Source organism: Oncorhynchus masou, chromosome 7, assembly GCF_036934945.1.
Source record: "Oncorhynchus masou masou isolate Uvic2021 chromosome 7, UVic_Omas_1.1, whole genome shotgun sequence".
In the NCBI taxonomy this organism is placed as follows: Eukaryota; Metazoa; Chordata; class Actinopteri; order Salmoniformes; family Salmonidae; genus Oncorhynchus; species Oncorhynchus masou.
Genome location: NC_088218.1, coordinates 10,243,925 through 10,264,602, shown reverse-complemented (window position 1 = coordinate 10,264,602; position 20,678 = coordinate 10,243,925). Strand labels below are relative to the sequence as shown.

General features: G+C 48.6%; 3 protein-coding genes across 5 annotated transcripts; 2 read left to right on the top strand and 1 right to left on the bottom strand.

The window, feature by feature from the left end:
• Nucleotides 1-861: 861 nt before the first annotated feature.
• On the bottom strand, nucleotides 862-15,364 carry ndufs1 (NADH:ubiquinone oxidoreductase core subunit S1). The gene is given in 19 exon segments (XM_064970348.1): nucleotides 862-1,073; nucleotides 1,183-1,226; nucleotides 1,356-1,428; nucleotides 1,669-1,719; nucleotides 1,721-1,804; nucleotides 2,540-2,715; nucleotides 2,871-3,025; nucleotides 3,268-3,428; nucleotides 3,740-3,869; nucleotides 4,699-4,827; nucleotides 6,227-6,372; nucleotides 8,032-8,146; nucleotides 8,270-8,404; nucleotides 8,519-8,704; nucleotides 10,137-10,267; nucleotides 10,345-10,611; nucleotides 10,736-10,827; nucleotides 10,951-11,027; nucleotides 15,264-15,364. Coding segments are annotated over 18 exon segments (2,196 nt in total). The 5' UTR covers nucleotides 11,024-11,027; nucleotides 15,264-15,364; the 3' UTR covers nucleotides 862-1,025.
• On the top strand, nucleotides 12,213-14,852 carry eef1b2 (eukaryotic translation elongation factor 1 beta 2). Its single transcript, XM_064970351.1, has 6 exons — nucleotides 12,213-12,363; nucleotides 12,959-13,081; nucleotides 13,379-13,496; nucleotides 13,765-13,831; nucleotides 14,110-14,235; nucleotides 14,606-14,852. The coding sequence occupies exons 1-6, from the start codon at nucleotides 12,284-12,286 to the stop codon at nucleotides 14,758-14,760; spliced, it is 669 nt and encodes a 222-aa protein (XP_064826423.1). The 5' UTR covers nucleotides 12,213-12,283; the 3' UTR covers nucleotides 14,761-14,852.
• Nucleotides 15,365-15,497: 133 nt separating the features above from the next.
• zdbf2 (zinc finger, DBF-type containing 2) lies at nucleotides 15,498-20,440 on the top strand. 3 transcript variants are annotated; one of them, XM_064970346.1, is made up of 7 exons: nucleotides 15,498-15,857; nucleotides 16,521-16,620; nucleotides 16,732-16,782; nucleotides 17,152-17,203; nucleotides 17,286-17,513; nucleotides 17,621-18,868; nucleotides 18,984-20,440. In XM_064970346.1, exons 3-7 carry the CDS (start codon nucleotides 16,746-16,748, stop codon nucleotides 20,311-20,313), a joined length of 2,895 nt encoding a protein of 964 aa, XP_064826418.1. In that variant the 5' UTR covers nucleotides 15,498-15,857; nucleotides 16,521-16,620; nucleotides 16,732-16,745; the 3' UTR covers nucleotides 20,314-20,440. The 3 variants fall into 3 exon arrangements, with proteins under 3 accessions (XP_064826418.1, XP_064826417.1, XP_064826419.1); XM_064970345.1 differs by having other exon boundaries at nucleotides 16,518-16,620; XM_064970347.1 differs by lacking the exons at nucleotides 16,521-16,620; nucleotides 16,732-16,782.
• The last annotated feature ends 238 nt before the right edge of the window (nucleotides 20,441-20,678 follow it).

Below are 20,678 nucleotides of genomic sequence, written 5' to 3'. Positions count from 1 at the left end.
CTTATCTTTGGAGGTCTCTCTCCTTCACAGCTTCTCTCTCCTTCTCTCTCCACAGCTTGTCTGAGGTCATCCTCTCAGAACTCACTCAGCACAGCGAGCTCCCAGCTCTCTCCTCCACAATCTGCACCTACTCTCTCTCCACAGCCCCATCTCTTACTTCTCCCCTCCACAGCTTATCTCTCCTCTCTCCTCCACAGCTTCTCCCACACATCTCTCCTCCACAAGCATTTGACCTGTCTCCTTCTCTCCTCCACCCTTATCTACTCTTCTCTCTCCTCCACAGCTTATCTCTCTCCTCCACAGCTTATCTCTGTCTCCTACTCTCTCCACTCTGTTGGGTCCAGCACTACTGTAGTACACCTCCACCATGGCATCTTTGGAGGTCAGCAAGGTGACCACGCTCTCGGTCCTTGTGATGAGGTCATAGCCCTGGCAGAACACACTGAACAGCACAGCGAGCCCCAGCACACAAATCACAATCTGCACCACGTGAACAGACTCCTCTCGCCAGCCCCATCTATTACCACCCCTGGGGAGAGGGACATAACAGCAGTGCAGGCCCCTACGATACCGTTCCCCACACATCTGGCACTACAGAAGAACATTTGACCTGTCCTGCCATTAGCTCTCCACACCCTGAAATACATCTTAGGGAAGTTCAAGACAGGAGTCTGAATGAAATTGATGTCTGACAGGTTTAGAACAGAACATCTCTGCTGACGTCACTCTGTGTTGGCTATAACGTCTTCAACTCCACAAAGTAGAAACAAGACAGAAAACTGTTATAATGTGTGAGGAACAAAGGACAAACAGTGGTGTTGGAGATGACCTCATGAGGGTAATAACACAAGGACAGAGTGCTACAGGATAGGATTTTATTCATAATCAGAGTACAGTTTCATTTTCAGCTTTCTTTAACAAAGCCTCTTTCCTCGAACATCTTTACAGCAAAAAACAACTTAAATATAGGAGACGGTCATCACTGTGTGTGTGTGTTTTGGCTGTCTGAGTGTGTGCGTATGAGTTCAGCAGATGGATGGTTCATCGACTGCATCAGCTCCCTCTGTGACGGCCTTCACACACTTGGCCATGGTCTGAACACTCTGCTAATGGGATCTATGGGAGAGATAGAGAATGTTACATATACACCCACAGTTACATATACACCCTTACTGTGACGGCCTTCACACACTTGGCCATGGTCTGAGACGCTCTGCTAATGGGATCTATGGGAGAGATAGAGAATGTTACACCCACACACACACGTTACAGGATCCCACCAGTTATCCATGTGCATTCCACCCTCATCAGTCTGACAACACATTCACAGCTGTGTTATGATACATTATACATACCTGTCATATAGAAGTCTTTAGCGGTCAGCTGAGGAGAGACCAGAGGATCTGCTAGAAGAGTCTGATTCACAGCCTGATACAGACACAGACAGATACAGACAGACAGACAGACAGACAGACAGACACAGACAGACAGACACAGAGAAATAAAGGACAGTTGAGTATGCTCTCAATTTCAGTGTCAAAGACCACAGTCTCCATTTATGATTTCATAACAGCTGATCGTAAAGAAAAGTCAGTTAAGGGTGGAATGTTCAAGGTTATGTTCTGACCTGTGAGAGTTTGAGGTTAGGGGCAAAAGGTTAAGGGTTACCTGTGAGAGCTGGTTGGCCTGTTTAAAGTAGTTGGCTTCCTCAACGTTACATATAACGGACCAGGTTAGGAGAAACCCACACCAGCCGACCCCTCACCTCATCCACAGAGTCATAGGGCAGAGTCAGCCCAGCCAGCTGCAACACACACAGTTACATATACACCCACACAGTTACATATACACCCACAGTTACATATACACCCACACACTTACATATACACCCACACACACACAGTTACATATACACCCACACACACAGTTACATATACACCCACACACACATATACACACAGTTACATATACACCCACACAGTTACATATACACCACACACAGTTACATATACACCCACAGTTACATATACACCCACACACAGTTACATATACACCCACACACACAGTTACATATACACCCACAGTTACATATACACCCACACACACAGTTACATATACACCCACACACACACACAGTTACATATACACCCACACAGTTACATATACACCCACAGTTACATATACACCCACACACACAGTTACATATACACCCACACACACACAGTTACATATACACCCACACACACAGTTACATATACACCCACAGTTACATATACACCCACAGTTACATATACACCCACACACACAGTTACATATACACCCACACACACAGTTACATATACACCCACACACACACAGTTACATATACACCCACACACACAGTTACATATACACCCACACACACAGTTACATATACACCCACAGTTACATATACACCCACACACACAGTTACATATACACCCACACACACAGTTACATATACAACCACACACACAGCGTCTTCAAGAAATGTATACGGTATATGTGTGTGTGTGTGTACCTCGGAGATGGCTCTGATGATCTTCCAGTCCTCCCTGGCCATGCCGGGCGCAGTGACGGCCACGCGTGTCTGTTGACTCCTCCCCTCCGTGTTGACATATGTTCCATTCTTCTCAGTGTACGCCGCGCCGGGCAGGATGACATCAGCCATGGTGGCGCCCACATCTCCATGGTGACCTGGCAACGATACACACATGTACCATACATATGCTGTATATAGCATGACAATTGTGTGTATCATGGGAAGTGCACTGGGTGTTCTACCCTGATAAATGAACATGCTGTCCTGTGTGTGTGTGTGTGTGTGTGTGTACAGATAGATAGGTGTGTACCCTGGTAAATGATCATGCAGTCTTTAGGCAGGTCTTGTCTGGTGATACATTCTCTGTCAGCTCCTAGCAGGAACAGAACCTTGGGCGGGGCTTTACGGATAGACTCCACCCCCGCCTTGTAGCCCAGGTCCAGGGCTGCCACCTGACTGGCTACCCTGCAGATAGACAAAAATATGATTGGACGCTAGTAGACACACACAAGATTACATTTTTTATTTATTTCACCTTTATTTGATGATTGGATGCTAGTAGGGATAGACTAAGTTGTTAGCTGTATGCTAAATGCTAGTAAAAGCTAGATGCTAAATGCTAATATTAGCTATTTACTAAATGCTAATAATAGCTGGATGCTAAATGCAACTAGAAGTTAGCCCAGTGATAGCTTTAGCATGCTAACCTGTGCAGCACGTTGAGGACCTTCCAGCCCTCCTCCACTCCGCTGCTGGCCCGGGCATTCTGGGCGATGGTTTGCACAGAGCTCAAGATGGCTCCTCCATCGTCCCTCTGAAGAGAGGCACTGCCCACCACCACTACCGGCTGCTTGGCCTGCGCGAGCACCTGGCGGGGAGAGAGAGAGAGGGACCGGGGAAAGGTTAGGGCAGTGCCTAACCACAAACAGAGCTGGATCACGTCCAGTAGTACACACCATTATGGAAGGCAGGTGGAAATACATTGGCTAGATTCTAGAACAGACGTGCTTCTCTGTCATGCAGAATGACCAATCATGTCAGGTCTATTCAAGTCATTCCTATCTGTAACAATGTTTGTTACAACATTTCTATCAACAACAATACAACCCCCGCTCTTGCCGACTGCCTCCCCCACCCTCCCCTGCCAATCCCTTCCCGGTCTGTGGTGGCCGTGGTTACCTGGCAGAAGGGGTGTGTTCCGTTAGCGATGTCCTGCAGCACCTGAGTGGACTCTCCCAGGTGGTCGTAAGTGTAACTCAGATCCACACTGCTCCCCACCACAGAAACCTTCAACTCATTATGCAACCAGCTGAGAGGGGAGGGGGAGATGATGAGGGAGGCTTCCTACTGCAAGTTGGTGTGTGTGTGTGTGTGTGAGCTGCAGACATCAATTAATGTGTGTGTGTATTTGTGCAGGTAGCACTTTTGGATACATCTGTTGAAGAAAGCGGGACCTCACAGCAAGGATTGGTGTGTGTGTGAGTGAGTTTAGATGTGTGTGTGTGTGTGTGTGAGTAGCCCATGTTTAGGTGTGTGTGTACCCCTTGTGGACGCGTGCATTGAAGAGTGGGGTCTCGTAGCAAGGGTTGGTGTGTGTGTGTGTGTGTGAGTTTAGATGTGTTTGTGTGTGTGTGAATGAGTGAGTTTAGGTGTGTGTGTGTGTGTAGCCCATGTTTAGGTGTGTGTGTACCCCTTGTGGACACGTGCATTGAAGAGTGGGGTCTCGTAGCAAGGGTTGGTGTGTGTGTGTGTGAGTTTAGATGTGTTTGTGTGTGTGAATGAGTGAGTTTAGGTGTGTGTGTGTGTGTGTGAGTGTAGCCCATGTTTAGGTGTGTGTGTACCCCTTGTGGACACGTGCATTGAAGAGTGGGGTCTTATAGCGAGGGTTGGTGTGTGAATGAGTGAGTTTAGGTGTGTGTGAGTGTGTGTGTTTAGGTGTGTGTGTGTGTGTGTTTAGGTGTGTGTGTTTAGGTGTGTGTGTGAGAGAGTGAGTGAGTTTAGGTGTGTGTGTGCATCAGTGAAGACCCCCACCCTGACTCACCCAGCCCCAGTCAGGGTGACTCACCCAGCCCCAGTCAGGGTCACCCCCACCCTGTCATCCCAGCCCCAGCATCAGTTGTGCCCCAGCATGTGTGTACCTCTTGCGGACGCGTGCATTGAAGAGTGGGGCCTCGTAACGAGGGTTGGTTCCTATAAGTAACAGCAGGTCAGCTTCCTCAATGCCACTGATCCCAGAGTTCAGCAGGTAGTTGGAACGCAGGTCAGAGCTACACAAACCACAATACAACCTTTTACTAATCATGAGCCAACCTTTTACTTACCATAATACAAACTATTATTAATATACCATAACCAACCATAATCTAACCATGACACAACACTCACTCCTACTAACTCCTTCCCCACTACTCACCCCTTACTCCCACACCCTTATTCTTCCCCTCCCTCCCCACTGACTCAGCACGCTCCCCCACCCTTTCCTACCTCCCAGCCCCAGCATCAGGGAAAACCCCCACCCTGACTCACCCAGTCCCAGCATCAGGGAAGACCCCCACCCTGACTCACCCAGCCCCAGCATCAGGGAAGACCCCCACCCCGACTCACCCAGCCCCAGGGAAGACCCCCACCCCGACTCACCCAGCCCCAGGGAAGACCCCCACCCTGACTCACCCTGCCCCAGCGGCAGGGAAAACCCCCACCCTGACTCACCCAGTCCCAGCATCAGGGAAGACCCCACCCTGACTCACCCAGCCCCAGCATCAGGGAAGACCCCACCCTGACTCACCCAGCCCCAGCATCAGGGAAGACCCCCACCCTGACTCACCCAGCCCCAGCATCAGGGAAGACCCCACTCTGACTCACCCAGTCCCAGCATCAGGGAAGACCCCCACCCTGACTCACCAGCCCCAGCATCAGGGAAGACCCCCACCCTGACTCACCCAGCCCCAGCATCAGGGAAGACCCCACCCTGACTCACCCAGCCCCAGCATCAGGGAAGACCCCCACCCTGACTCACCCAGCCCCAGCATCAGGGAAGACCCCACCCTGACTCACCCAGCCCCAGCATCAGGGAAGACCCCACCCTGACTCACCAGCCCCAGCATCAGGGAAGACCCCACCCTGACTCACCCAGCCCCAGCATCAGGGAAGACCCCACCCTGACTCACCCAGCCCCAGCATCAGGAAGACCCCACCCTGACTCACCCAGCCCCAGCATCAGGGAAGACCCCCACCCTGACTCACCCAGCCCCAGCATCAGGGAAGACCCCCACCCTGACTCACCCAGCCCCAGCATCAGGGAAGACCCCCCCTGACTCACCCAGACCCTGACTCAGGGAAGACCCCCACCCTGCTCCCAGCATCAGGGAAGACCCCAGGCCCCAGCATCAGGGAAGACCCCACCCTGACTCACCCAGAAGACCCCCACCCTGCCCCAGCATCAGGGAAGACCCCCACCCAGCCCCAGCATCAGGGAAGACCCCCACCCTGACTCACCCAGCCCCAGCATCAAGGAAGACCTCCACCCTGACTCACCCAGCCCCAGCATCAGGGAAGACCCCCACCCTGACTCACCCAGCCCCAGCATCAGGGAAGACCTCCACCCTGACACACCCAGCCCCAGCATCAGGGAACCCTGACATCAGGGAAGACCTCCACCCTGACCACCCAGCCCCAGCATCAGGGAAGACCTCCTCGGTACAGAGGTTGTCACTGTTCAGTCTGTTGAGCAGGTCCTTCAGAGACACCAGAGCCTCTGCATCCACCATGCCTCCAGCTATGGCTGCCACGTCACTGCCCTGGGCTCCCTGCAACTATACACACACACACGATACCTAAACATACATACAGTGCATTCAGGAAAGTATTCAGACCCCTTCATTTTGTTACGTTACAGACTCATTTTAAAATGGATTAAATTAATGTATTTCCTCAAGCTACACACAATGCCCATATTGACATCACAATTCCCCACAATGACAAAGCGAAAACAGGTTTATAGAAATGTTATCAAATTTATTTTCCAAAACAGAAATACAATATTTACATAAGTATTCAGAACCTTTGCTATGAGACTCAAAATTGAGCTCAGGTGCATCCTGTTTCCATTGATCATCCTTAAGATGTTTGTACAACTTGGAGTCCACCTGTGGTCAATTCAATTGATTGGACATGACTTGGAAAGGCACACACCTGTCTGTATAAGGTCCCACAGTTGACAGTGCATGTCAGAGCAAAAATCAAGCCATGTGGTTGAAGGAATTGTCCAAAGGGCTCCGAGACAGGATTGTGTCGAGGCACAGATCTGGGGAAGGGTACCAACAAAAAAAATCTGCAGCATTGAAGTTCCCCAAGAACACAGTGGCCTTCGTCATTATTAAAGGGAGGAAGTTTAGAACCACTAATACTCCTCCTAGATCTGGCCGCCCGGCCAAACTGAGCAATCGGGGGAGAAGGGCCTTAGTCAGGGAGGTGGCAAAGAACCCGATGGTCACTCTGACAGAGCTCCAGAGTTCCTCTGTGGAGATGGGAGAAACATCCAGAAGGACAACCATCTCTGCAGCACTCCACCAATCAGGACTTTATGGTAGAGTGACCAGACGGAAGCCACTCCTCAGTAAATGGCACATGACAGCCTGCTTGGAGTTTGTCAAAAGGCACCTAAATGACTCTCAGACCATGAGAAACAAGATTCTCAGGTCTGATGAAACCACAATTGAACACTTTGGCCTGGATGGAGATGAACGGAGCAAAGTACTGAGAGATCTTTGATGAAGTCCTGAGCACTCTGGAGCAGGTTCTCAGACTGGGGCGAAGGTTCACCTCCCAACAGGACAACAACCCTAAGCACACAGCCAAGACAACGCAGGAGTGGCTTCGGGACAAGTCTCATGTCATTGAGTGGCCCAGCCAGAGCCTGGACTTGAACCAGATCAAACATCTCTGAAGAGACCTGAAAATAGCTGTGCAGTGACGCTCCCCTTCCAACCTGACAGAGCTTGAGAGTATCTGCAGAGAAGGGGAAAACTCCCCAAATACAGGTGTGCTAAGCTTGTAGCGTCATACCCAAGAAGACTCAAGGCTGTAATCGCTTCCAAAGGTGTTTCAACAATGTACTGAGTAAAGGGTCTGAATACCTATGTAAATGTGATATGTTAATTTTTAATACATTTGCAAACATTTCTAAAAAAACGTTTTTTGCTTTGACATTATGGGGTATTGTGTGTAGATTGAGGGGGAAAAAATGATTTAATCCCCTTTAGAATAAGGCTGTAACGTAACAAAATGTGGGGAAAGTCAAGGGGTCTGAATACTTTCGGAATGCACTGTATATACTAACTTTTTATACAGACATAAAGATGAGACACAGACAGAAAACAGATCTTCAGACAGACAGAAAACAATGTCATTGCCGACAGTGTCCAACATGTCTGTTGAGTGACATCAGTGACAGACACTACACAGAGACTTACTGCTCCGGCCACGCGTGTGAGTACGTCTTCCCAGGATGTGGGGACCAGCTGTCCTGACGCGTCCTTCACCATAGGCTGGGTCAGCCTCTGGCGCTTCAGACCGTCATACGCAAACCTACACACACACACACACACACACACACATTATATATACTGATTGGAGTCCCAGCTGTTTGCAGGGTGATAGACAGGTAAGGGGCGTGGTTAGGGCCAGGTGTGGGTAAGTTCTATGTCTCACCTGGTCTTGTCTGAGATCCACTCCTCGTTGATGTCTTCGTTCAGGCGGGGCAGAACCCTCATCACCTCTCCACCACGCGTACTCACAATGATGTTACTGCCTACTGCATCCAACACATCTATAGACTCAGTCTTCCTGCAAACACACAGCAAGGTTACACACCCAACAATGGTACTGCCTACACCTTTATCATGTCTATATACTAGATCTAGAGTGTAGTTCCATCGTCCTTTTTACAAACACACTTACCTGGTCTCCCAGGGTCTTGAGGTGAAGGCGTATGGTTTGGAAGTGAGGGCTCCTACGGGACAGATGTCGATGACGTTTCCTGACATCTCGGACATGAACATCTTCTCCACGTACGTTCCCACCTGCATGTTGTTCCCTCTGCCTGTGGTACCCAGGTCCTCTACACCTGCAATCTCACTGGCAAAACTGGCACAGGGAGAAAAAAACAATCAGATCAACTGGTCAATACCACCCCATGGCCTGCAATCTCACAGGCAAAACTGGCATTTGGGCACAAAGGCCTAGCATTAGAATGTATACAGAGTGGAGATAGGAGTATGGTGGCTGAGAAGGACACTCAGAGCAGAGAGAGAGAGGAATACATTGGATGACAAGGACATACTGGGGCTCCCGAGTGGCACAGCGGTCTAAGACACTGCATCTCAGTGCAAGAGGCGTCACTATAGTCCCTGGTTCAAATCCAGGCTGTATCACACCCGGCCCAGCGTCGTCCTGGTATGGCCGGGATAGGCCGTCATTGTAAATAAGATTTTTTTTCTTAATTGACTTCCCTAGTTAAATAAAAGTTAAATATACACTACTGTTCTAAAGTTTGGGGTCACTTAGAAATGTCCTTGTTTTGGAAAAATTTAATAAAAATGGTCCATTAAAATAACATCAAATTGATCAGACGTTGTTAATCTTGTAATTGACTATTGTAGCTGGAAACGGCAGATTTTTTAAATTAAATATCTACATAGGTGTACAGATGCCCATTATCAGCAACCATCACTCCTGTGTTCCAATGGCACATTCTGTTAGCTAATCCAAGTTTATCATTTTAAAAGGCTAATTGATCATTAGAAAACGCTTTTGCAATTATGTTAGCACAGCTGAAAACTTGTTCTGATTAAAGAAGCAATAAAACTGGCCATCTTTAGACTAGTTGAGTATCTGGAGCATCAGCATTTGTGGGCTCGATTACAGGCTCAAAATGGCAAGAAACAAGGAACTTCTGAAACTCGGCAGTCTATTCTTGTTCTGAGAAATTAAGGCTATTCCATGCTAGAAATTGGCCTGTAATCGAACCCACAAATGTGATGCTCCAGATACTCAACTAGTCTAAAGAAGGCCAGTTGTATTGCTTCTTTAATAAGCACAACAGTTTTCAGCTGTGCTAACATAATTGCAAAAGGGTTTTCTAATGATCAATTAGCCTTTAAAATTCTAAAAATGGATTAGCTAACACAACGTGCCATTGGAACACAGGAGTGATGGTTGCTGATAATGGGCCTCTGTACGCCTATGTAGATATTCCATTAAAAAAAAAGAAAATCAGCCGTTTCCAGCTACAACAGTCATTTACAACATTAACAATGTCTACACTATCAATATTATGTTATTTTAATGGACAAAAAAAAAAGGCTTTTCTTTCAAAAACAAGGACATTTCTAAGTGACCCCAAACTTTTGAATATATATATATATATTCAAAAGTATATATATACATATAGAGAGAGATTTTTTTTAACCAAGCGAAGGGAGAGAGAGAGTGAGGAGTACGGTGGCTGAGAAGGACAAACAAGGAGGAGAAAGACTAGTACAGTGGCTGAGAGGGACATACTGAGTAGAGTACTCACCGGATGCAGCGTGTGCACTGGATGCAGCGGGTCATGATTGTTTTGATGAGTGGTCCAATGTTCTTATCCTCCACAGCCCGCTTGTCCTCAGAGAAACGACTGCGGTCTGAACCAAACTGCATGGACTGGTCCTGAGACACAAACCAAACCCAAAAACACAACAGTCAGTGTGTGTGTGTCCATTTACACATCCAGAGTGTGTTTTTACCTGAAGGTCACACTCTCCTCCCTGGTCACAGATGGGGCAGTCCAGAGGGTGGTTAGCCAGCAGGAACTCCATCACTCCCTCTCTGGCCTTGCGGGTCTTCTCTGAGTTGGTCAGGATGTTCCAGCCTTTCATCACTGGCATGGCGCACGCGGCCGCCAGCTTTGGGGCTTTCTCAATCTCCACCAGACACATTCTGCAGTTCCCAGCCACGGACAGGCGCTCGTGGTAGCAGAACCGAGGAATCTGCACCCCCATCTTCTCACAGGCCTAAACACACACAGATACAATGAGTCAGTCACGATAAAACACACAACCCCAATTAGTCACCAGGCCTAGAATTTAACCCTACAGGGTGATTGGGGTCAGGGTGAGGTCAAAGTTCAAAGGTTACCTGCAGCACGGTGGTTCCAGGCAGCACCTCCACTGGTTTCCCATCAACAAACACCTCCACCATGTTACTGGCAGCTCTCGCTGAGGTACGCACTGCAAACACAGATAGAGATTACACTTCAAAGCAACCAGAAACCCTAGAGAGAAATTGTGAGTGTTCTCTTCAAAACACATGAATTTATCCAAGTAGATTGAGGGTGCACACACGATCTTTACCATTGTTGGAGGGGGCCAGGCTGCCCTTGGCTGCCCCTGCTAGCGCGCGGCTAACGGATGGCAAACGCAACATGACGCTAGAAAGAGAGAGAGCGCAGAAGTCAAACATCTCTAACTGGCTACTGTGGCTATAGCTAATACTTCTAGCTATCTTATATAAGAGTAATTCACTGTATGGGTTACATATGTCATAACAAATTACATTAGTTTGATTAATTATGATCATATATGTGCACCACTACCAGTGATCTATGGCAAGTGGCAAATGCGTAACGAGTTGTAAACTCAAGATGTTACAACAAAATCGGACAGCCTTGCTAGAAGTTGTCACACACACAGTCAACATAAGAGTGAATCCATGTCCACGTCAGTTAAGTTACATCTAACGGTCTCCCCTATCTCTGATGTTAGCCCTGGTACAGCTGTTGACGTTTTCCCCCCACTCGAGTTGGTGTTGAATGCTTTCTAGGTTAGCAAGTTAAAGCGTTCAATGTTAGCTAACTACAAGTCAAGGACACCGGACATCGCACAGATTTTTCAGCGGCTGGCAGTTACTAAATCCAAAGATTGTAAACTATACAATCGCCATGGTCACATAGGAATGAAATATTGGTATTTTATTCTTACCTTGTCGCTATTTGGCCTTCTTGACCAGAACAGCGATTTATGTATGTACTAGCTAGCAATCCTACTGCGAATCTCCGTCACAACAACGAAAATGAACGATTCACCACGATATATTAAAGGAAGAAATAGCTAATTTTGCCCATACTTCTTAATTTAAAATTAAGTTACATGTATTTACATAATAATAAAACATATTCATATGTTCAAAACTATTATAACCATAAAGATATTTAACGTTGTCGAGTTATAATATGCCCTTTCACCCCGTAAAACGTTAGTACTTCCGGTTGAAATGCTTTCCTAAATGTTCGTGATTTGTGTGCTTTTACTGTTTAAATAACCACTTTGATGTTTAATAGATATATATATATTGAAATACATTAGCAAGCCAGATTTTTTATTTGCATCGTATTATAACAGTATTGTTACGAGAGTGATGCATGCTGATTATATGCTTAATTTTGCGAGACTTCTGTATAAACGTGAAACGATCAAAATAATAATAGAATCTCTAATTTTATAGCTGCAGTTTGGTGAAAGTAACATTATTTTTAGAATGGAAGAAAATAACATTCAAATGAGAGAACAAGGAGGTGGAGTCGCACGGGTCGCCGTCACTGGTATAAAATCCTCCTCGTGTTCCTTCCTCGTTCCTTCGCTCTTCCTGCACTGCACGTATTGTCTCGTCTCAGAAGCATCTTGAACAATGGGCTTTGGCGACCTGAAAACCCCTGGCGGCATCAAGGTCCTCAACGACTTTTTAGCCGACAAGAGCTACATCGAGGGGTTGGTAGGCTTTTGTACCCATTTTTGTTGTATCGACCAAGCTAGCCAGCCAACCGACAATGGCGTCGCAGTTGGCAAGTTCGCTATGTTAGCGACCTTCTCGCTAACCGTAGCGATCTGAACTTCGTGCAAATTATTTTACGGATATGCTTTTGAATTCAGTTATTTTACTCGTGTCGTCCTAAAGTAGACGTCAAACCAGAGGCTAGCTTTTGTGGACACCCATAGTAGGTAATGGTGTTACATGCTCTTCCGTGAGGTTAACTGATAACTTAGTTTGAAGGACGTGGACGGCTGCACGTGAAGGTGCTAGATTGGAGGGGAAGTCGAATATTTAACTAAAATGGTTAGGTAGCTCAACTACAGTGAGTGAAATTTAGTGAGGCTCGGGTACTGAGGGGGAGGCGTAATTTGGTTTAATTGGAAGGTCCAGAATGCTCAACTAGTATTCTGCAACTTGTGACGGTTAAAGTATGAAGTGAAATCACGGGAATCTGCGCTACATTACTTTTATATCTGCAATGTGCCTTAGGCACAGATCTAGGATCCAATTGTCCTCATTCTATGCTGACTTCTAACTTTCCTCCCTGTGCAGGTGGGTGCCCTCCCAGGCCGACGTGGCTGTGTTCGATGCAATCCCCTCCGCCCCCTCAACAGTCCAGTGCCATGCTCTTCGCTGGTACAACCACATCAAGTCATTCCAGAACCAGAAGGGCAGGTGAGTTGTGCACTATAATTGCCAGTTAATTACTAGTTACCCTTTGCTACTGATCTAGGATTTGCATGATGATTTCACACCATCTTTCGCCTGATTGCCTGATGCACAAACTTTTAGTACTGATGAATCTGGATCATAGATGAAAATAAGATTGGTGTATACACTAATTGGGACATCTGTTTAACTTGCCCTTTCTGACCTCCCCGCCCTCTTCACCCTTTCTCTACTCACTGTTCTTCCCTGCCCTTCCTGACCTACTTCTGTCTTCCCCTTCTCTTCTCCCTCCCCTCACTGCAGTCTGCCAGGAGTAAAGAAGCCCCTGGGCCAGTATGGTCCTTCCGGGGTGGAGGACAACACAGCTGCAGACTCAAAGGATGACGACGATGACATGGACCTGTTTGGCTCTGACGACGAGGTGACTCCTTCCTGTTGAATTCAACTTTATTAATCCTCAGCGGGTGAGCTGTTTCAGATGATCTGAAATGGCAGACGCAGAGCTATCCATGTTGGCCCCAAATGTTCTACGGCAATGACTGTCTTATATGGAGTCTTCAGCGAGCTGACATACAAAAAATGAAGGGGGGGGGCAGGCAATGTATTTGTAGAATTTAACACGGTTGGCTGTTGGAAATCCATCTCAAGCATAGTTGACCCCACTAACCTTTGCTCTCTCACCCCTGCAGGAGGACGCAGAGGCAGAAAGGCTGAAGGAGGAGAGAATCGCAGCTTACGCCGCCAAGAAGTCAAAGAGTACGTCATGCACAGCTAACATTGCACGCCTTGTGTAATGTAGACTAGGAGAGTCACATGTGCATGTCCTGCGACACGGTGAAGGACGGAACATTGCCCACATGCACAAAGCTGGCTATTCTATGATGATTCTAACACCATCTTTCGGCTGATTTGTGATGGACACCTTTTTATAATCTGAGTACTGCCAGACAATATAAGGTCATTGTTTGCTTGGTTGTTTTGAGGGGTTGACAGTAAGTATGTCTGTTCTTTCTGTGCACATCTTGCCACCACAGAGCCCACACTCATCGCCAAGTCATCGATCCTGCTTGATGTGAAACCGTGGGATGATGAGACGGACATGGCCAAGCTGGAGGAGTGTGTTCGCAGCATCTCAATGGACGGCCTGCTTTGGGGACAATGTAAGTGTAGGAAGAGTGCACTACAGTGGTGGCTGGTGAAAGGATGACAGCGCATGGTAAAGGCTGGAATGGAACTGCTATGGTTTCATTCCAGCCATTCACTGGGAACAACCTGAGGACAGTGCAACAGTTACCAGTGCTACTATTGACTGCTGCAGGTTAAGTTACAATGCAGCTGGTTCAGTGCTGCCCCCTCCTGCACACAGAAATGTGTTTCCTACTGTCCTGGTCTGTCTGCACTCCACGGAAGGCAGGGATGCTTGGTCTCAAACACTTTTCTGTAGATCTTGCTCAGTCTGTCATGGGCTCTGCTCTTGTTTGAATGTCTCCAACAAAACTTGTTGACATCTGTTCCCTTCTCCCCCTTCAGCCAAGCTGGTACCAGTGGGCTATGGCATCAAGAAGCTGCAGATCGGGTGTGTGGTAGAGGACGACAAGGTGGGAACAGACCAGCTGGAGGAACAGATTACAGCCTTTGAGGACTACGTCCAGTCTATGGATGTGGCTGCCTTCAACAAGATCTAAAACTCAAAACACTTACCAACAAAGACACTGAGCACGTTGGGGCTGTAATAAAAAGCACTTCAGATGGAAAATGTTTGTGTTAAATATTCTGACGAGTGGTTCTGCCTGGTTTATGTAGCTTTTGAGTAGAGACTTGGCTGTTTGGGCTAAACTCAGCTGGTGAATTGCATTCTCTGAGGGTCCTGAAGGTGCTGAAATCACTGCCATTTCCTGGTTGCTAAAATGGGTTGTGTAGAGGTTCATTGTATTTTGTAAACTGCTGAAAATGTATTTTATTTTCAGCTCTTTATGGTAATGTAACAACTTAAAGGACACATAGAAATGGTTTGGTGCTCAATAGAAGATTTCCAGAGTATTTTCTGTTTTTGGGTGAAACACTCAAGTAAACACAGGCTTAGGTCTTGTGTTCTAGGTATCATCAGTCAACATGTCATGAGCAGTCTTCATAAAGGTCAAGTTAACTGACTGCCATCTCAGACAAAAGTATAAAATCTGAGACTTACCTTATATTCGGCTATTCAAAGACGTTTGTCATTTCTTCCCATAAGGATGCCTGGACGACCCTGAGTTCAACTCGTTTTGGGCAAGTGATTGATTTACAAGGTCTTATGTGCATTTGGTCGGATCCCCAAAAAGTTATGGCAGCTGTCATTCTGAACTGTTTGAACATAAAGATGAAGGGCAGAGCTCAGATGAATTTCAAAAATAGGATTTACCCTTAAATTGAATTGACCCTTTGGAGACTTGTCGTTTCACGCAAAGGTCACCTGGGACCCGAGGTAGGCGAGACTCAGTGTAAATGGCTGAATAAAGATCTCTAGCTCAAGCAGTTTACATTGAAGAAAAATGGCCACAATTCCGGGGTGTTGCAAAATACTTCGCAATTAAGGGGGTGCCTCCTATAGAGAAATGCGACATGTCTGGTCGGCTTAGTTCATTGACTAACGTTATATGACCCAGCAAATATTTGCGAGATGGATGTCTTGCTTCCTCTTCCGTAATCTCTGGTACCGGTAGGAGTTCGTGTCCGCCAAGCCGGGTAACGTCACTTCTCCGCGAAGAGCAAAATACGGATGCCGAATGGAATACCACAACAGGTGAAAAGGCGGGAAGGAATGTTTGTGTGGATATGGAAATTAAACTCGTTAAAATTTACAGCGGGTCTCTGCTGTATTATATTTTTCTAGCGTGTTTTTAGTCCCGGAATCTCACCGTGCAAGCATGGCTAGCTAACGTCAGTGAGGCTGCTACTACTAGCTAACATCAGTGAGGCTGCTACTACTGCTAGCATAACAAAATCAGCTATTTCCCAGCTGTTTTCTAACTTCGTTACTTGCTAGATACCTAAAGCTATGTTGTGTTCATTAATTATGCATATCAGCAGTGCTGCAGATTGCAGTCATCCAGCTAGCTCCTTGCTGTAGCAGCGAAATTGTGATTTATTTTGAGAAAGCTAATCGAGGACAGAGCAGAAGGCCAAATTGGCTTCCTGTGCCCAGCGTGTCCTCGTCCCAACCAATCACGGCGGAGCTTGCTGTCTAGCCGATTCACTCGCGCGATCTGCAGATTTCCAATGGAACCCCGCGCGCGTGGAATAAATAGCATAAATGCAAGATACAGATCTCAGTAGGCCTAAGCAATAACATTGGAATTGTAAACTAGCCAGATAACTTTTGTTGTATCCTTATGGCAATGCTGGAAAAGCAAATAACTTCTGAAATGCCGCATCTTTTAATTGTCATGTGTCACTACTTCAGTAGTTGGTCCAGAATCAGGTTGCCCTTGGAGATGGGAGACTGATCTGACATAATGTGATTGGCCAGTCTGAGACTGAAGCTTCCCTGACTCTTCCCCCAGCGAGTGAGTTGGTTTCTGGTGTTTTGGATATGATTTATTTCATAACAAGCCGCACAACTTTTATGTACAGGATACACTGTTATATTTTAGCATCCTCTTTGTGTGTATTTTCAGATGTAGAACACCAAATGCCTGCTGACGAGCAGTCTGCCCCCTCTGCTCAAAGTAAGAGGACAGAAAGTACTACTAGCCAACTCAAATGACATTTTATTTGTAAAATATACGTGTTTAGCAGATGTTATTGTGGGTGTAGTGAAATGCTTGTGAGCGTGGATATAAGTTTGCATTGTCTGAGCGTAAACGGCGTCAGTGTGCTAGCGTAGCATATAGCGCTGCCTCTATGAACTTGCCTCTGACTGGGTTTGAGCCAGGGTCCTCTAACTCACTAAAACACGTGACCGACCGCCTGCTTTACAACGTATAGAAAATGATCCAATTCGATAGCACAGCATTGGCGATATTTCAAGCTAGCTTTGGAGTGAACGTCCCTTATCTCTGATACACGAAGTTATGTTCTGTCTGTTTGTCTGACAGATGCAGAGCAGGGTCATACAGATCCACAGAAGGAGATGGACACTGTTAGCAGGTGAGTCAGTTATTTGTCGTGTTTTGGTTGTGTCCACATCAGTTGTGTTGTGTTACATGTCTGTGTTCTGCGTCTTCTCAAGGGGGGAGAGGGAGGAGGAGCAGCCCGGGCCGTCCAGAGTTCCTCCCCCCAGACAGGGCTACTGCAGCTGCTGCCAGATACTCTACAACAACGTGGAGCAGCACATCCTAAGCCCCAGACACAGGGAGGTGGTTCATAGCACTCGCACCTACGTCCCCTCTGGAAGCCTGATGGAGAGATTCTTATCTGACGTAATCCAGCATCACCCGCACCTCTACAACGACCCTCGGTAACACACACACACAATCTGTTAATCTGTTAATATCTATCCCTGTCAGTATTATTTCTGTCAGCCCTAGTCTCCTTCCTCTGATTTACCTTTCTGTGTGTCTTAAGCCCCACCCACGCTGACCTGCCATCTCTGAGCAGCCCGCTGGTTCCCAGGGAGGAGCTATTGGATCTCTGCGCCAGCAACGATGACAGGGCGTCGTTCGGAACCCGAGAGCACATGCCCAGCTCTGACGACTCTTCCTGTCAGCTCGTTTACGTACAGGAAGCGGATGTTGCCTCGGAAACAAGGACCAGCCAACCAGAAGAAGGTAGAGGGGGAAATGTGGGGTCAGAGAGGTTAACCCCAACTGCTCCAGACAGGGATATAAGACCAAGTTCTGAGGAAGGGACTCACTCACACCCACCTTCCCCGGACCACTTACCAACACACCCCACGAGACCTTGTAGCCAGAAGCAAACCCCTCCTCCGCTCCACCGGAAAGCACACAGGAAGACCAACCGGCGGAGAGAGAGAGGGAGCAACTCCTCTTCCTCCATCCATCCTCCCTGCTCCCCTGCTTCTCCACAGTTGTGTGCTACCCCAACGGACCAGATAACCCAGGAAACACCAGAGAACCAGCCTCCCTACAGGCCGAGGGACTGGACCACAGACCCCAAGCCCCGGACGGTAAACACTGGCTGGGCCGCGTGGGCAGGGGTGCCCCCATGGAGGCGGAGGGAGACCCAGAAGGAGCAGGCGTTCTCCAGTGACCACTCCGACCCTGAGGGGGACACGATAGAGGAGGTGATCCAGAGACACTGCTACGGCCGCAGTCCCACACAACACCACCAGAGGGACCACAACATATGGACAGGGGGGGAGAGAGGAGAGGCAAGGGGGGATACGGACAGCTTCCACCTTAGCCTCCCTGGCTCACTGGGAGTGGGTTCGGGATCGGATGAGGACTGGGATACCCCTGTGCAGGTGGCTATTGGGAGGGGGCAGGAGCGGAGGAAGGACATCCCTGTGGTAGTGGGCTTAAGGCAGGGTGGAGGGGAGCGGGAAGGCAGGGCCCTGGCCTGTCTCATGGAGGTACAGGTGAACATGGAGGACCAGGTGTACACCAGCCAGCTGGATTCTGCCCTCAACCCTGAGACTAGGACGGCGGGGGAGGCAGGGATGGGGGAGACAGAGGGAGAAATGGAACGAACAGTGGAGGAGATTCTCCCTGCACTCCCCCACATCCCTGTGTCCTTCCTGGGGAAGACGTGGACCCAGGTGCTGCTGGAGGACGAGCAGAAGGTGGAGAACATGGTCCGAGAGTTCCGACAAGGAAGGTTCATCTGCTACTTCACAAGCGAATCCCTCACCAGGTACGCACAGACCAGGTTTGGACCTGCCTCATCAGGAGCATTTCTACATAATTGAAATCCACCAAACGGCTACTATTCTCTCTCCTCATGTTCATATTTCTGATGTCATTCACAGGCATGGGAAGCGGAGCAGCAGAGATATGGAGCGTGGCCAGAAGGAGGGGTTGGAAGACGGGGGGTGGGTTCCGCTTGGTGACCATGACAATGAAGATGACGACCCAGAATGCCACAGGAGGGGGAGGGAGGTGTTTAGGCGGAGGAAAGTTAGTAGGAGTTATCGCCTGGCGTCCAGGTGTCAGGTGGTCAAAGTGAGTCACGGGACACAGACTACAGCAGCCATCATCCCCACCATCCGACAGAGAACGCTGGACCAGACGGGCACATCCCCGGACATCCTAACGCTGCCCTGTCAGGACCCCGGCGTTGACCAGGAGAAGACCCCAATGATGAAGACAAGGCTGTGCTCTCTCCGCCTGCCTGTCTCCTACTCCCGCATCATGACCCCCCTGCAGCCCAAAACCACCCTGATCTATGTCCTCTCCTCCCCCGAAACCCCTCCCTTTGACCCCAAGCCCCGCCTCAGACCTATCGCCAGGGGCAACCGCGGCAGGAAAAGGTCATGTGACGGGTGTGAAGGCGACGTGGGGGCCAAGGTCAAATACAAAAGGGTTCCTCTGAGGTACTATGACCCTGCCACACACCGCATTCTGAAGACCCCTCCCAAGGGCTTGAATCTCACCCCCTCCTCCTCTGGCCTCCCCAGACCCCCCCAGTCCCACGTGGTCAGACAACTGTTCAGGAGCCTGAGTCCAGACATCAATACAGAGAGACAGGGGGGAGAGGGAGGGAGAGACGGGTCGGGGGGTAGGAGGAGGGGTCGTAGCGGGGACAGTGTGGCATCGGGGTCACTCTTAGAGGCAGGGGGGTCATTTGCAGCTGAAGGTCAGGGTTCATCGGAGGCAGGGTCATCTGTGACTACGCCCTTCAGCCGCTCCTCTCTGTCCAATAGCAGCCGATTTCTACTGAGCACGCTCTCTCCCGACACGAACTCTAACCCAGAAGTGACCCGGCAGCGGAGGCGGAGAGGAGCAGAACGGAAGTTAAAGACGGACCGACCTCTAACCCCTGAGAAAGACCACTCTCCTCCGTACAGGCCTTGGACAAGAGGGGGTAGGGGAGAACGGCAACCAGCAAGACGCAGCTCAAAAAGGGGGCGACCACCTCAAATCAGCCCTCCACCTAAACCCCCACCACCCCAGGACCTCTCTCCCACAGTCGGGTCCAGGAAAGGGTTCTCGCGACGGATCGCAGAGAGTAAGAAACTCCCAAGGCCCAAAAGCCCAGCCAGGGGGGTCACTTCGACCCCTCTGAAACAGGCCATCAGAACACCAAGCCGCCGGTCGTCCCCCGACACACCCCTGCTCCACTGCCCACCCGAACACTGAGGAGGAGCGTGAGGAGATGACAGGATGCATCTCAACAGTCTACAGGGGCTTCCTTTCCTTGTCTCCTTTCCTCCAGATACACTGACATGAAATAAAATGGGCGTGTTTAGCAGGGTGAATGTTCATAATGTAGCAGATACAAATGTTACTACTTCACATGATAAGAGCTTTGTCTGCTCCACTTCATTACAATTCTACCTGAAACGTTGACTGTTTCCACATTGCTTTCTCCTGTCCTGCTCTCGGTGCAGATGAAGGAGAGGAGACGAGGAGCATCTATTGAGATGTACCCTGTCTCTCTGAAGAGACGGCGTGAGAGAGAATGTAGAGCAGTGGAGGAGAGATTGCCTCTTCCTCTCTCTGCT